Source organism: Clavelina lepadiformis, chromosome 5, assembly GCF_947623445.1.
Source record: "Clavelina lepadiformis chromosome 5, kaClaLepa1.1, whole genome shotgun sequence".
Taxonomy (NCBI): domain Eukaryota; kingdom Metazoa; phylum Chordata; class Ascidiacea; order Aplousobranchia; family Clavelinidae; genus Clavelina; species Clavelina lepadiformis.
Genome location: NC_135244.1, coordinates 1,344,739 through 1,361,500, shown reverse-complemented (window position 1 = coordinate 1,361,500; position 16,762 = coordinate 1,344,739). Strand labels below are relative to the sequence as shown.

At 36.9% G+C, this 16,762-nt stretch overlaps 2 protein-coding genes across 3 annotated transcripts; one reads left to right on the top strand and one right to left on the bottom strand.

Annotated features, from left to right (window-relative positions):
• The first annotated feature begins 1,824 nt into the window (after positions 1-1,824).
• On the top strand, positions 1,825-9,102 carry LOC143459455 (protein NLRC5-like). 2 transcript variants are annotated; one of them, XM_076956626.1, is made up of 8 exons: positions 1,825-2,260; positions 2,422-2,580; positions 3,515-3,668; positions 5,225-5,399; positions 5,938-7,242; positions 7,467-7,556; positions 8,267-8,538; positions 8,761-9,102. In XM_076956626.1, exons 4-8 carry the CDS (start codon positions 5,327-5,329, stop codon positions 9,004-9,006), a joined length of 1,986 nt encoding a protein of 661 aa, XP_076812741.1. In that variant the 5' UTR covers positions 1,825-2,260; positions 2,422-2,580; positions 3,515-3,668; positions 5,225-5,326; the 3' UTR covers positions 9,007-9,102. The 2 variants fall into 2 exon arrangements, with proteins under 2 accessions (XP_076812741.1, XP_076812740.1); XM_076956625.1 differs by having other exon boundaries at positions 3,515-5,399.
• Positions 9,103-9,664: 562 nt separating this feature from the next.
• Positions 9,665-14,443, bottom strand: LOC143459456 (transmembrane protein 43-like). The gene is made up of 6 exons (XM_076956627.1): positions 14,220-14,443; positions 13,806-13,934; positions 12,203-12,417; positions 11,723-11,987; positions 11,257-11,476; positions 9,665-10,758 (listed from the first exon to the last, which is right to left on the bottom strand). Exons 1-6 carry the CDS (start codon positions 14,355-14,357, stop codon positions 10,553-10,555), a joined length of 1,173 nt encoding a protein of 390 aa, XP_076812742.1. The 5' UTR covers positions 14,358-14,443; the 3' UTR covers positions 9,665-10,552.
• Positions 14,444-16,762: the final 2,319 nt, after the last annotated feature.

The following is a 16,762-nucleotide window of genomic DNA, read 5'->3' as shown; positions in this document are numbered from 1 at the left end:
TTTTCAATCGTTAATGACTCGAAAATTATACGTCGTAAACTAATCGGATATTTACAGGTTAGTAGCAAAAACATCTGGTTTCCTGTATTCATCATAATTGTAAAACTAAAGAAAATGCATTTAATGTAAATTAAGTATTTCTACAAGTGATACATTTGTAAAAGTTTTTCTTGTTACCCCGCCCCCCGTTGTGAGAAAAAACAGGTCACCGCAAAAAGAGAACAGTTAGTCGAGCTAGGAGTGCATGAATGAGTAAACGAAAACGATACGCTTCAATGTGGAGAAACACCAAATATTATGACGTAACAATTGACGTATTTCGGAAACCAAATTTCAAAAATACAATTGCCATCGTGACACACTTTAAAATTTTAGTAAAAATGAACCTATAGTGAAAGTCAAGAAAGCATGTTTAGACATAGCTCATATACAGTTTGTCATCTCTCGCGCCCCCCTTACGAATGTTACACGCCCCCCAAGGGGTCGCGCCCCCCAGTTTAAGAACCACTGGTCTACAGCAACTTTCTAATCTAAAGCTGCATTTAAAAATGACAAAATGCTTTTCTAATGTTGACTTTTTTTTCGTTTCTTTGTATTGAGATTGACAACTTGCAGTTTCAAATGCAATGACGTCACATCGTGACGTCACCAAACGCGCTGAAAAGCCTTCCCTCTCTTTGTAGCTTTGGTTCTAAATAAAATTTGCGGGACTGGAATTGTTTGCGGTACAAGAAAAGAGAAAAACGGAAGAATAATATTACAAAATGGTTACAAAATTACAAGTTTAATAGATTTTGACCTAAAAAAGAGACCTAACGAAACAATTTGACCGTATTTTGACCTAACGTAACATTTTGACTTTATCTCACCTAATAACTTCTATACCACACGTCGTACAAAGCTGAAATTTGTTTTGTGCTTGTTTCATAGCATTCTGAGCAGGTAAAAAAATTGACCATATTGACTTTTGGTTGCCCTAATAATCACATTTCAAATACAGTCGAATCCGCTTAATTCGGACACCGGATAACCCGGACAAGCGCTTTATTCGGCCAAAATGCTCGGGAACGGAACAAAAGTAAAAATTGAACGTAAAAAACTCCCGTTAATTCGGACAATTCTCCGCTTAATTCGGACACAGGTTCGCAATTCCTATCGTTAGGTTATGAAACAATAAACAGTACTTGGTTGGTTTTAACACAAGATGCAGTTGCATTATGAGTGATTATGGTGAAACAATGACGATTGATGCGATAACAATCGACAATGAACTCATATAACGCCGTGCCAGCTTCATAGTCGCTTTTACTTCGGTACCATTGCGACCATCTTGTAGAACAGAATGGTACAGAAAAGTTTAGAAGAAAAAGTGAAATTGCTCACTAAAGTAAACGAAGAAAAAAATGACGACGCTTCCTTGACAGTTCGGCAGTTAGTTGCGTTGGTGGGGATATCAAAACGTACTTTGCAAGATTGGCAGAAAAATGATGCAAATCTGCGTGAACAACGTGAAGAGACTATGCTTCGTGGACGAGGTTTAAAGCCAGAGAGGAAGCGGCTCAGAATGTGCGTTTTATGCGTACTCATTTACTCGTACTCTTGTGCGTTTTATGCGATCAGTGCCAATTACTGCAGTATAGCGCAGGTGCAATTCATTTATTACGCAACACTACAGTATTTTAAATGCGTTGTTTGCCTTTACGCATGACCATGAAATGAACCATCGATTTTCCGCTTAATTCGGACAAAGCCGCTTCTCCGCTTAATTCGGCCAAAAGTGAGCGGAACCAAAGTGTCCGAATTAAGCGGAGTCGACTGTAGTTGCTATGTATTAGCATTGCACTTAGTTACATAGTCGCAAATATATGGACAGGTTGTACCCTGAGTTAATAGACTCCACAAAAGTTTCTCTGTTTTAATTTCTTTAATTATGTCATGTCTTAACGAAAATTTGAGTCGTTAAAATTACTGTGCTTTACTTCACTAAAGTTTTTCCTGTTTATCTAAAATTATAATTGTCAATGTGACAAGGGTTACTGTAGTCATGGCGCATATCGATGGGGGAAAGACAGTTTGTTGGGAATCTGTGATCAGCAATGCAGGCTCTGTGACAGACAATGCTAAGCTCATCAATATTGTTGTCACTGAACAAAATCTGATGCTTACCACTGTGTAGAGAGCTTCAATGAGAGCAAGTATTGGGATGTGAGAGCTGAGTATGCGAAGGGTGAACCGCAAGATATCCTTTGCAAAATAACAGGTGGGAGACATTTAGTTTATTTGGTTCATTAGAATGAAGTTGTGCTTACTTGTTATTGTACTGTATCACTTGTTTCTATGTTCTGCGTTCAAATTCATGTACAGTATACCGAAGTATTTCAAATTTTTGTCGAAGTAGTTTCCTTGTTTGTTTCAACTCAGTGTCAAACCGTGGTCCCGATACCGCAACCGTCCACATCCTTCCCACCCTCTGGTACAGGAACACGTGGATATGGGGCTGCACCTATGAGGGTTGCACACTCAAGCCGTCCATTGTAAAAACAAGTGACCACCAGGTCACCTGCAAACATGAGATGCTAGGTGAGGCCTGTGTAGTGATGGGTCTGCGAGGTGTCTCAGTGTGTAGTTATCATCAAGTAGTTAGCAATGTATGTTGAGTGCCTATTGATAGCATTAAAGGTAAAAGTATAGCTAAATGCAAAGCTCGTTATTACATTTCACTAAAAACAAACAACAATTTTCAAACTTGGTAAAAAGTGAAAAGTAATTCTTCCTAAACAAAGATAAAATTACAAGCAAAAATATGCACAATATATCAACAAAAAGGAGTGTTAACATAACAGGAAAATATGGAATAAATCTTAAGCCATAACCTCAGTGTTTTTAACAGACGTTGGGATCAAGCTGTTTTTTGCAAACCAGATTCTTGAAAAATAACATCATATGTGATTGAATAAAATCAACTACAATGGGGAAACCTAATTATAGCAAATACACCACTAATACGGTATGTTGCATTGATTCACGTTTTTCTTCTAAAATGCGAGATGCCAGCCATTAGTTTTGTTTCAAGCAATGTTCCATGTATCTTAGAAACAATACTGTGTTACGTTGGAAATTGATTTTGGGAAATAACTTTCGGACAACTTTTAAAAATGTTTGTTTTTTGGACAAAATCAAAATTGTTTTGCAAAGATTTTCAACACCTTTAAACGACATTAGATTACATAATGATAAAATTTTCATTCGAACTCTCGGGTTTAAACGAGATAAGCGTCAATCCGGGTAAATTCATTTGAAATTTGCAGCCAATGTGCTTTGTCCATACGAATATGTTTTTGAGTGTTAGAAGCGCATAAAAACTCAAACATTTGTTTAACTATTTTTCACTTTGTTTCATTAAAGTGGAGATAGTTTGTCTAATTAACTTGGTCTCGGTGGAATTCAGCTTCAAAACAAGGAAAAGCTGTTGTTGACAATCATTTTGCTTAATAATATTTCTTCTTCCGTTTAGTAAGGCAATGGACATCGCACAATCTCGATCTCTGATACGGAAAGCGATTGGGAACTCGATTGTCTTGAAGTCAAGGTTCAACTAAAAAATTGTAACATTTGGAGTAAATTTAATGCACTTACAATAGACATACGATGATCAATAAACATACCTGGTAAGTTCAAAGTTCAATGCTTGTGGTTATAAATGTTACCCACTTTTCTCGCCACAAACTTTAACCTTTGTAAATCGGCAACAAAAGACACCTTATTACACACAGGGACTATCACGCCAAAAAATCGCCCGTGGGAAAAACGAGTAAAACAATCCTAAGCGTAATCTGCAACGATTATGTGTAGATGTGGTTGCAATAGAGTAAGTTGCCAACAATATACAATAATCGTAAAAGTAGGGTTCTCTGCTACCGGGCCCACTGGAAAAATTCCTGGTAGGCCAGTCCGCCTCTGCTGCTACTTAGCTCTGCCAGAAAACTTATTGCAAAAATTTTTGACGACTGAATAAATTTTAGGACAAAACCGCAACGGTGGCAAACAAATGGTGCAGATTTCGTTGGTCTTGACGTTGCTCTTTGGTTAAAAACGCAGCAACACGGTAATCTTACAGCGGGTGTCCAGTGTTTTATGCTACTTAACAAAAGTGCAGTTTGGTACTCATAGTTGGTCAATTAATGTTAGCTAGCTTTCGCCGGGTAAAAATGTGTCGTTCGTTTCGTTTGCTATTACTGCTGGCTTGTCCATGCGGCTGTGCCAAGTCGAAGGTTACAGATTTTACTGAGCTTGCATCTCAAAAATCTGAAGCAAACAACCGCTTTTGTTTTAATTTGCACAAAACTCTCAGACCCGATGACGAACATCGATCTTTAACAAATTTAAGCCTGTTTTAATTGACCACGTTGGTAATATCGCATGAGTGTTGTTTCGTACGGTGACGTCATTGTTGATTGTAAAGAACAACTGCATTGTTCCTCTCACTTGTTGATTTGCACCAAACGGGAAACCTTAAGAAACAAGTAACCGGTGTCAACGTCGAAGAGCCTTTGTGAGGCGCTATAGCAACAGCTGATACAGATGCAAAGACCTTAGATAAAGAACATGTTGAAGATGTAAAAGTCTGTAGGCTTATAAACTATTCCTGAGGCTACGGTGGCCCACAAGTGCCAACTACAATTTGCGTCCCAACATTTTGGGTTCTCGTTTCACGAACAATATTTCACATCTGCACAAGATATTTTTACCCACAACAACGTGCATATTTTTCTAAGCAAAATACTTTTGAAGTTCACAAATAATATTAGTTGCGATCGATAGACTTTTGCAAAGCATGCACTTTTTGCGAAGGAACTTTACCATTAATTTATAAAAATGGCTGAAAATATTTATGTACTGCCGCTTCAAACAGTTATTTTTCCACAACAAAATTTTCAAACCTCACAGCAAAATAACAATTGGCCCAGCAAAAGCCTTTTTTCGGCCTTTTGTAATTCTGGAAGGTGTGGCATTGTGCTGATTGTCAAACTGGCTTTTGTTACTGTAATCTGTAGCCTACGTATCGTTTGACCTCGATACAGAGCGATCTTGTTTCATTTGTTGATGTAGCGGGACGGAGTTTTCAGTTCATGGCGCAATTACACAAGCATGGCAGTTCTATATAGAGTTGCGTGAAAATTTTGCGTAAATTTTTCGTAATTTATTTAGTGTTGATTGATTTTAGCAAAAAAAAACAGAGAAACCCTCAAGTGACTACATATAATGTTTTTGGGAGACTATTGTATCACATTTCTTTAAATATTCAAATAAAACCCTGACAAGTGCCATGGTAGAACAAAGCACAACGTCAAATATAAATATCACAGACGCGGTTCTGCACCAAGCACCGGTCATGAATGGTAAGTACAGTACTTGCATTGTGATTTGAAACTCATTTTAGCTTTTTGTTGTTCTTTATTACAATTTTCATAACTTAAAACCAGTAGTTACATTTGACCAGCGACGTTGTATCTAATGCGCACTCCTGGCCCAGTTCCCGTCAAGGTAGATTAAAAGCACTTGACGCTTTTATAACCTCGGTTCCTTTTATTTTCCTTCCCTTAAATATTTTGTTTAAATTTTCTTTCCTTTAGATATTTAAAACGTAGACTTTTTATATTTGAACGATTCTGAAACGCTGGTTTTCATAGAAAACTCATGTTTTTTACAAACGTTTGCATTATTTTTTTATTGAGACGCTTTCCGTCAAGATGAATAAATTGTAAAGATAAAGCGAAGTGAAGCTGATTTCGAGTATTAACATCATTTTAATATCTGTTCACGGTTGAGTATTGCCCAACATGCGGCATCAAGCGTGGTATTAATAGTTAGCATATCTTTGTAAACAACAAATTTAAACTGCTGTGGATTTAAATCAGTTCTAATTTCATTTTGTAGAAGAGATTGCCATCAAACAAGTTATCGACCTTCACAGCAGTTATCTTCAAAGAAATGAAGAGTTACATCTTCAAGGTGTCAATGCTCAAGATATTCCAGTCGTCCATCCGACAATCCATGAGGTCTGGTTTGACGAAAAGAACACGTCAACACCTTTTGCTGAAAAAGACGAACCCATAGATCATAGGCAACTTTACCGACATAATATTATAAAACAAATCTATTTCGATGACTTGTTGAAGCAAAAAGGCAAATTCATCAGCATCATTGGCAACGCCGGTTGTGGTAAAACTATTTTAAGCAAGAGATTAACAAAATCTTCGTCATGGCCTCAACGACTTTCCTTCCACGTAAACTTCAAGGACACAAACTATGAAAAACCATTAACACTGAGAAAATATTTACTGGACAATATAATTCCAGGTCAGAATGAAAAGGTTTACAAAGATGCCTTCAACTGGTTGAAGAAGAATGACGAAAAACTCATCTTAGTACTGGATGGGTTTGATCAAGCTGAATATACTCTTGATAAAAAGTGCCCCAAAATCAACTATGACGACTGTGTTCCTGAGAACCAATTGGTCTACAATCTTTTCCGCAGACATTTCTTTCCGAGAAGCCTGCTTGTCGTAACATCCCGTCCTCATTCAATGCTGCATCTACCGAAGCTGACGCGACCTCAAGTGACCTATGCCTTAGGAGATCTCTGTTTTGGAGACACGCGGCAATTATTCCTTGCCTTTGCTGATGCAGCTCTTTGGGACAAAGTCAAAAGTAACTTCAGCCAAATGCTTTCCATGTGTCGAAATCCCCTGATGCTGCAGATTATGATATCCAGCAACATCCATCCATCAGAAGACATTGGTGATGCATCCACCGTCACAAGGTTATTTGCAACAGTGATGGGAAACCTGACAAACAGTCGCAATTTTCAAGATGCAGAAAACTTGGTTGAGAAGCTGCGAGTTCTTGCGTTTGATGCAACAAAGAACAGAAAAGTTGCTATAACTGCTCAGCAGCTGAGAGATGCCGGAGTGGACCCAACAACTGTTCGTGATATTGTTGTGCAACTTCACGCATATAAACACCCGATGCACAAAATTTATCTTTTTAAAGGCAGCAACAGCCTTTGCTTTTGTCATCAATCATTTCAAGATCATATCACAGCGTCTTACATTGTGCATGAAATGCCTCTGGAACAATTTGTTGCTTTTGTGGAAGAATCGCTTTTTAACGATTATTGGATGATTGTTCGGCGATTTGTGAGTGGTTTTTTGTTAGATATGGAATCCAGAACTTGTTCAGGTACAAGCCTATATAAATGTGGATTGTCTATAGCATACTATCATAGCATGATAGCATCACAGCCGTTTCTTGGGTTTTCATTTTTTATTTATGTTTCCCGATAAGCCGTAACTTTATCCGGTGCAGTTCAGTGCTTTAAAAACAACCTCGACAAAAAACTTTATTCTTTTAACAAGATTTTTCTTTCCATACCATGGCTTGAATGGTTCCACATTTTTTTTCAGAAAATCTTCAGAAAAAACGGGAAATTCTAAAAACAAATCTCATTCGACATCTAAGAATCATTTCAGACGAGTTCATGAAACTTGCTCGAGGTTAGTTAAATCAGATTTTATCGTTTTACTTTTGTTTTTTGAGATATTTATGAATTTCAGCTTAATCAGTTTACATGGGCAGTAGAAATTGTCCACAGGGAAAACGGCGGTACCGGCGATAAGTGGCTAATCACTGCTTTCTTCATTTCAAAATTTAAACCCTTGTAGGTGAAGCTGAAATTTATTAGGCTGAACATGAGATTCATGAAGTGTTTCTCCCTACCAGCTTATTGTTCTGCCTTATACTTGGTACTTCCCAGAGTTTAAACAAACGCTCAAATAAACCAAATAAAGCCGAACACAAAAACATGTCTGTTGAAGCGAGATGAAACATGAATAGTAAAAATTGACGCACTCATGCCACAATATCAGTGAAGTATTGTGTACGCCGATGGTACGATGCACAGGAAACTGCTATGAGTGATCTGAATCTAGATTTGGACAAATGCAAAGACCAATAGTGGAGTGTTGTCGTCTTTAACGTTATCATTTTTCTGTTATTTGCCAGTTTCTGTTTGTTGTTGTTGTTCCAATATGCCAAACTTGATTGAAATAAGCTTCGTTCTTGATTTAATACACGCAAAGATGGTTTATTCTAAATATGCACCAGCGTTTGTTGTTGTTTTATTGATTTGTTAAGACGCTAATACTTGTTAGATGTGAAATATAAGCTACAGCAGCCGCTGTTTAACTGACGTATTTCTATATAGACCGTAACGATGCACTCGCGCACAAACTACTCGACCTTTACGCCTGCGTTGGAGAAGGAAAAGATTCGTCCATCGCGACCAAAGCAGCAGAACATTTTCCAGCAAAACTAGTGTTACCTCAGCCGATGAATTCAAATCTCGTGCCAGGTTTTTGCTTTGTTGTAAAACACGTCACAGAGCAATTGGAGCAGCTCAGTCTGTGGGGCTGTTACCTGGACGAGAATTCATTTCACCAGATCGCTTCGGCCATAAAAGAGATGAAACCAGGACAAGTAAGATATTATTGACATCAACTATTGTTGTTGGTTTATGTGATGTAACAATACCAATAGTGTAGTCCAATGTGAAGCAACAATGAATCAAACAAAAAATGTGCATTTAAATAAGCCTACATGCATTTTCCATTTACATGTTTTATTAGGCCTATTTAGGTAACTATTGATTAATAAACCGAGTTATTATTACGTGATATTACAAATATATTGCAACTATAGATTGGACGAATGCTCATCACGTATAACAATCTGCAATCATCAAACATCGATGACGTCATCGCATTGTTAAGAGTGGTGAGAGATGATCTGTGGATGTTTAATTGCTTCAGCGATACTCCTGGAGGAAAGCGATACGCAAATCAAGATGAACAAAACAAAATTCAAGAATATCTAAATGAGATTCAATCCGAGTTGAAAATCGAGGTTATTGCGGGTACCACACTCCGCGCAAAGCAGCCAAAGTGACGTCATAATGAAGCATATTGTTTCGTTGCATGCTTTTGTTTACAGTACCAGCGACACCTTTTAAATTTTAAAATAAAAACTAAAAATAATATAAAATGATCATTGTGATGTCATATTGAAGCGATGTTTCTATTAAACATTTTTCAAAGTTGGTGATTTGTTCTCACAATAATGAGGAAATGATAATTGTGACATCATAAGCGATGATTATTATCAATTTTCTTGCATTCGGTTTTTTATAAGTTTGTGCACATTTAATGTAAAAATGAAAGGTTTTAATTTCTACAAATATATAGGTTTTGTTCTGCATTAAGGCAAAAACGGAAAATGTCGTATTTTGGAAAAATATTTCTTATATTTGACTGATTTAGAGTTTATTTAAAATTGTCTCTATGAAAGAAATATTAGTAGGTATAGTATATACTATATAGTAGATATTAGCAGGTAGCGGTTCTTTTAACAGATTGAACCTGGTCCATTTCCTCGTCAGAATTTTTTGAGACTCAATGTTTTAAATCACATCCAGAAAAGATTAAATCTTTTAAGTCGTTGTATTCTTTTCAGCCTCTTCTTAATTGGAAATCGTGGAAATGTGCTCACTGAAAGTTATCGTTGACATAAGTATCTTGTGACCTTGTTACAAAGTAATCTTAACACGTCTTTCAATAATGAGGGTTTATGCATATAACGGGACAGATCAGCAACATGACAATAACAAGTTTAAAATTTCAATTGAAAACATTAGCTTGAAACGGACTTGTCACTTAGGCTATTACTATAAAAAAAACAACCAATTCATATCTCATATTGCTGCAATGGCTCACTAAACTCAAGACTAGAATTTCGGGCTAAAAATCCCATTTCATCAATTTTCAAGCACGTTTCAATCTACCTTCCGCATACGGCCTAGAGGTTGTGAACTCCATTTGCGTGGGTAATTCACAAAATGAAAAACAGTTCTGGACTTCCTGGGTTTTGACTTGTCTTTGAGAGATTTTCAAAGCATGACACAAAATTTCAACATTTTCAAGGAAATCTCAATATTCTGAGTCGAACTGGTACTTACCAGTTGGGACGGTTTGAGAGGTGTAACTTGTTTTAGCAAAATTGTAAAGTGCACAGTACAATCGTTAAAACAATGCATATTCTGTAAATTACAGTACATGGTAGCAACAAAAGCTTTTAAAAAACAGACTTTTAAATATGAAACTACATTAATCGCAAAATCAAAATGTTGAAGTAACAAAGACATAGCAGTGAGCGACAAACGTAGTCAAAGAAATCCAGTTGCACATGACACCAGACAAAGCACTTGCCCGATGAAAGAAAAACAGCTGCTGCAAAAATGTTTAACAATGAACATTAACGGTAATACAAAAATAACGAGAATTTGCTCATATTTGAGTTATTTGCACGCGGAAATGCAGAAATTATCAAAAATTCAAAATAATACAACAAAGCACAAGAATACACAAGTGCCAGCTGCTGAAGTGATTTGTAAAGCTTGAATAAAATAGAACCTTGCATTGAAAATCGAGATTTAAACCTATCTTCTGTGATGAGCAGATTTGGCTCGACCTGCTGAGAAGAACCAGGGTAGAAGGGAAACTCCAAATATGGAAGTTGCAAATAACGGGCGATGCCACATCCAGCAGAGGGCGATAGTGAGTAGGGAGAGTGAGGCGGCTAAGGTCAAGTTGAACAAGGTCACACTGAAGGTGATGACACTTCCAACTATCGGTATCCAATCAACTACGGGCATAGAAGTGAATTTAAAGATAGAATAATTTTCTTACATCACATGAAATGTTAAGAAAAAAATTCCTTATTGAATGTACTGGATATATCATTAAAGTACATTATGGTTATTTGCGGACATAAATTTCCAGTCCAACTAAAACCTATTCACTTGAGCTAGCAAATTATCAGATTTTGTTTCGTTGTTAACCATCAGTTTGGTGGCATGGTTGCTTCGAGTCAATTTACGATGTTAATTGCAGGCTATACCAATCTCTATTCTTAGGATTCGGGATGAAATTTGTAGCAAAGTTTGCCACACAAGATGGAAAGATTTATCGTGGAAATAAGTAATTCAAGCATTAAAGTAATGCAAAGTTTTTCGGTGGGTGGATGAATTGCAGTCAAATCTTTCCTGTATGTGCTATTTAAGCTGATGGCTAACACTTTATTTAATTTATAAAAATCTTAACCACAAAACAGCTAAAAATTTCCAGCCTTCATATAATTCACCGAGCGTGACGATGATCCTGGTCATGATGTTGAGGCCGAGGAACATGAGGAGGAAACCGACCAGACGTAGAAGCCAAGTCCGAGCCGTGTTCAATGCTTGTTCCGCATCAAACATTTCCTGAATGGATTTTGAGCCTCGATACAAAAACTCTACAGCTCGGCCCTTCCTCAGTGGAAATGAATGGAACTGACCGTCGCGGAACATGGCAATGATACTGACCTGTCAGAAAACCACTGATTTTGTACATCATTGCATGTTGAATTAAGAACTGTTTGTGTCAGCAACACAACAATGCAAGCACAAATATCGCCTTGGTCACTAAAAAGCACCTCCACGATGCTAAATACCTGGCTTGTAAGCAGTATAGTGAGCTGTTAAGCTTGAACATGCTTCACTTCTTGACTTGGCAACAGATATGGTCACTGGTAACGACAAGCTACCTGACAACAAATCCAAAAAACTTACCCTTTCTTGAGCTGCTACTCTTGTTGACCCTGATATCCCCGAACATTCGTAAAATATCCTTACGTCCCCCACTTCTGGTTCCCCCGGGTGGGGGCCATGGTAATAATATTTATCACGAACAACAGCATTTGACCCTGCTCTGGGTGGGGGAAGCACCACAATTGGATGGGTCCAACTGATTTTGCCGATGAGGTCTGTAGAAAGTTTCACCCCTTCAACGAAAACCTCATCAGCAACTTGAGTCCACCCTTCATAGGGGATTTCCCTAAATAGATGTAGCAAGTTGACTCATATTTTTAATTGTGGAAAACTTCAGCAATATTTGAAAAAAACCTTTACAACAAAGTGCACGGTATTTGATGGTTCGCTTTCAAACAACATGGTGAAGAACAATACTTAACGCAGTTTGTAGTCATAGCATTCAAGGCATCCAATACAAAGCTACTGGGTTAACAATTTTCTTTATAAGTGAACACAAACTTTGGGTTTTGATGTAAAAATTCTTCTGCAAAGTCTCTGCTTTTTACCAAGGTGCTCGACCACTCTGTGTTGTAGGTGTAGGTTGTTTCTTGTCGAATTTCATCGCCTTCGTCAATTTCTTTTAACGTGGAGTGCTCCACCCACTGGTACATTTCCACTTTTCGATGAAGTTTGACGCAAGGAACAGCAACACCATAGCTTGGATCACCCAAGACTAGGGTTGGATTATCCGGATAGCGGTTAACCGGTTCACCGGTTAACCGCAGGGTTTTTTTCTATCTGATATCCGGATATAAATCTGCCGGTTAACCGGTTAAAAGAGTATCGTTGCTAATGCGTTTTACACTTTTTAATAAGTTTGAACATTCTTTGTTACGTAGAGGCTGACTCCCGCTGAGCGCAATTAAACCTTTTTTCACACTTCTATTGTCTTATACCAGGGGTGGGCAACCTTTTTGAACCCGAGAGCCGCTTTGGTTGTTAAATTTTTACTGACGAGCCAAGTCATAAGAACTTATGACGTCATAAATAGTTATATCGTTTAATTTTTCCATATCTGCATTCCTCAATCGAAAAATATCATTAAATTTGAATAATTAACAACTTGTCATGAATGCTGGCCTAAATAAGGAAAAGAAAAAGAGAGAAACGTTCATAAACGGTAGTCTTGGTAGCCTATACAATTTCTTTGAAATTTTACGATTCGACTAGAAGAGCCACAAAAAACATGCCGGAGAGCCGCAGTTTGTCCACCCCTGTCTTATACTTTCAACTACGGTACTCGTAAAATGCACGAGTGAAATTTAGTATCACGTCACAAAGAAAGCATAATGAATGATTGAATGATGCATTGTGCTTTATAAGGAGGGCGTTGCAGAAGCAGTGAACATTAAATTTGCGTGATTTTTCTCGTACTGCGCGTGTGCGTAGATCTGCAATAAAACTGTGTAATGATTTTACAATCCATTTTTCATGCAAACCTCGTGAAATCGATTGTTTCACTTAGCAGTTATCTAACCGGTTAACCGGTTAGATAAATTCCAAATATACGGATATATCCGTTATCCGGATAGTAAAAATTATTGATATCCGAACTAACCCTACCCAAGACCTGTTTTGCAAAATTGAGTTTGACTTTCAACTAAGGTGGAAATTAAAATGTGAACATCATTTTTGGTCGAAAACCAAAAAAAACCTGTGTAACCATAAATCAATATTGATGAAATATAAAACATGAAGAAATTAAATAACATGATAATTATTATCAGCATTTGTTAACATAAGCTAGTCCAGTTACAAACATAAAAAATTAATGATCTAGAGACAGTAGTGCCATTAATTTTCGAGTGGACAGGTACAAGCATTAATTCTACAGCCTTGGTTAAAAAACAGATACATTTTTGCTCTACTATAATAATATATGACCCATCTGCTGTAATGTTTAAAATTTAATTTCTATTAAATTGTAACCTGCCCGGTCAAAGGTCAACCGCATGGGTTCGCGAAACTTTGGTTCATTAAAACAGAGTCAAACCTCAGATAAGTATCTTTTGTTGTTGAAATTTTGACTGGCGGCAAACATAGTATTTTTGATATTAAAAACCTTATTTGTGTGAAGCAGCCCAGAAACATGAACCAATCTTCCATTGGAGAGGCTTTTAGCATCAAGGTCAAGGGGAATCACTTCATTTAAAGCTTCATCAAGAATTTCCATTGTTTCAACAGAGAGACCCTGTAAGTGCACACAAACTTAGAAAGTGTCTATTGGAACGGTTTATGCTCTATTAGTCTATTGGGTCGGGTTCATATTTTACTATAAACATGGTGTAAAAACATAAATACAATTTAAAATTTACATATTCTAAATTGTACAGTTTTCATAATTTTACAAAAGTCTATAAAAGACGCTGGCAAATGAATTTACTCAGCAACCGTTTCTTAAGCAGTCTACATAAACATTATACATTATGTGCAAATCAATTTCATGGTTTTGGACTAAAAATTGTATTTTTCCCACCTCATTATAGTAAAGTAGACAAAATGATGCCAGGAACAGAACCAAGCCGACCAGTGAACCCGTACAGCTTTGGCCAACTCTCTCCAGAAAACCTGGTTTATGCCGATAAGTGACTTTGTGTGCGTCACCAGGCCCCATTCTCTTATTTTAATGCAGAACTTTAATTAAACATCATAACAGTTAGGCTATAATATTTTGGTAAAAGCTTCAAATTTAAGTAAAATGTAAACAAATTAAGGTATAGCAAAAATTTTATATTGCTTGTTTGCAGCTGCCTTACAAATTTCGGGTCTAGTATGCAAGTGCACAACCAAAGGATGGCTTTCTATACTAGACCCCAGCTTCTCAAATTATGACATCGTCTGGTTGTGCAGTTGTATACTAGACCCCAACTTTCCAGATATAATCGAACAATTTGATTGATTTGAACAATAGTACTGTATGACATTACAATACAAGGTTAAAGGCTGGCTTTGGTCAGACACCAGCCAGACTGTCCCTGGCGATGCAGTTACGACCACGCGCCACATACTTATGCGCCAGTTTCGAGTGAATATGTGGCAAGTGACGTCTTAACAGGTGACACGTCTGCCTCGTACGGTGAGTAAGGTCTTAAGATTATGCGGCACGTCATGGAGTTTACGCAATACTAATATACAGTATTATCTATTTAACAACTTATCGGCAGCTAATGATTTAAATACAGTATTGTTTAATTAATAAAGTTTTAATGTAAACCTTTTTCGTAATAACTATTTAATGGGCGGAAATTTATTATTAGCCGGTGAACAACAGTATGCAGTGAAATGCCTGCATTAAGGCAGACAGGGTAGGTAAAGTACCAAGTTGTCATACTTATACTTTATACTTGTTGTACTCTGGTCCTTCAGCATTAGAAGTCGTGGTCACACGCTGAAGGTTACGGTTAATGCATTAACTATAAATTTTTGGCAAGGAATGTTTTGAAATTTTTAAAAGGAGGCAGAGCGTTAACTAGCTTATGACAAATATGTGTTTTTTGTATTATCTTCTGTGAAGTATTGCACAACAAACATCTTCGCCATAAAGACCGCATACACTAGCGGATATTGTTACAATATGAGCGAGGACGATTGAAGATGATAACTTGTTTTGCTTCTGCTTCGATGATATGAGTTCTCATTTCTCAAACGGCGTGACAATGCTGTTTAGTTGCTTAATTCTGTCTATTCATATTACTAAATGATAAATTTCCAATTTTTATTATCAGACACAAAGGCTGACACCTTTGGGCAAAGCTTACTGAATGTTACATTGCGCAGTCGTAACAAAGGAAAGAGTGAAAGGTAAAGGAAAGATTGCAAACATTACAACAGTATTTATATGTGGCACACTAGTTCAAGCGAGGTAATTTATATGAACGCCATTAAGGAGAATTTAAGTTTGGTCAACAACTGAATTGCAAGATCCCAAAATAAAATTTCAGTATTTCCAAAACAACCTATGACTCGTGACGTAACCGTCACAAGCTTATTTACATGACTACACATTCAGCTCAAAGGGTTTTGATGCGACTTTACCATCCACGTATCGCAGCTTATTTTTAGCTTATGTTAACACAAATGACAGATATTACTTTTAACTTTTGCATATCAATGTTTTATAAATTCAGTTTCATCTCTTTCTTAATAAAGTTGTATTTTATGATATATTATGATGATATATTACGTTTATTTATGAAACATAAACAAAGTATACAAGTACGTAAAGCTTGCACAGCATAGTACGTGCAAACTGTTGCACGATTTGACCACCCAACCATCTCAACCACCCAAAAATATTAGTAGGACAAATTTACAACTTCTATAATTGTGCTAAAATTAATATGACCATAATATAATTAATGTGCGGGTTGAAGTTTCTGTTTAGGTAAAAAAGTTTAAATAGCCTATTTTAAATGTTTAACAGTTTATGCGTGATGATTTTGATTGTTCCCGATGGTGTCGCAGAATTTGTGGTCAGCACAAGGATTTTGTTTATTAACAAATTCCAAACAGTCATTGAAGTATTTTTAAAGACTACCAGATTTATTTAAATAAAATTTTAGCTGCCAGAGGTTATGACGAAACGTAGGCTACATCATACGATATTGAACCACTGCAATAAATAGGCCTATACCTTTATGCGAAGCAAATCAATTTTGTGCGCCATGCTCACCATGTTGATATGACGTCCGAGCCAAACGCTCCAAACACTTATGCTTATTGGCGCATAGGAATGTGGCGCATGGCCTTAACTGCTGTTTTAGATTTTTGTGGACAGCAGAAAATCTTTTACCTTGCTTTGTTAGGCTAACAATTAAGTTAGCGCCCAGCTGTAATATAGGCCTACAGATAATTAAAAGTAAAATCGTTTTTAAAAGAATAATTAAAATTACAATCTAGGTACAGACCTATCTTGCAATTACAGAATTAGCCTATCTCTGTATCTATAGATTTTTGCGTGTAACTGGTCAAAGCCACACAGAGACAGTTCACCACTGTTGTTTGCTTTCACTTTTATAT

What these genes read in the sequence shown, in the direction of transcription:
- LOC143459456 (XM_076956627.1), bottom strand. Translation starts at nt 14,357, where the DNA reads ATGGGGCCTGGTGACGCACACAAAGTCACTTATCGGCATAAACCAGGT. An exon ending in GTCTACTTTACTATAATGAG is followed by an intron (nt 13,935 to 14,219) that starts GTGGGAAAAATA and finishes GTGCACTTACAG; the next exon opens with GGTCTCTCTGTTGAAACAAT. An exon ending in TTTTTACATCAAAACCCAAA is followed by an intron (nt 11,988 to 12,202) that starts GTTTGTGTTCAC and finishes ACATCTATTTAG; the next exon opens with GGAAATCCCCTATGAAGGGT.
- LOC143459455 (XM_076956626.1), top strand. Translation starts at nt 5,327, where the DNA reads ATGGTAGAACAAAGCACAACGTCAAATATAAATATCACAGACGCGGTT. An exon ending in CCAAGCACCGGTCATGAATG is followed by an intron (nt 5,400 to 5,937) that starts GTAAGTACAGTA and finishes TTCATTTTGTAG; the next exon opens with AAGAGATTGCCATCAAACAA. An exon ending in AAGAGATGAAACCAGGACAA is followed by an intron (nt 8,539 to 8,760) that starts GTAAGATATTAT and finishes TTGCAACTATAG; the next exon opens with ATTGGACGAATGCTCATCAC.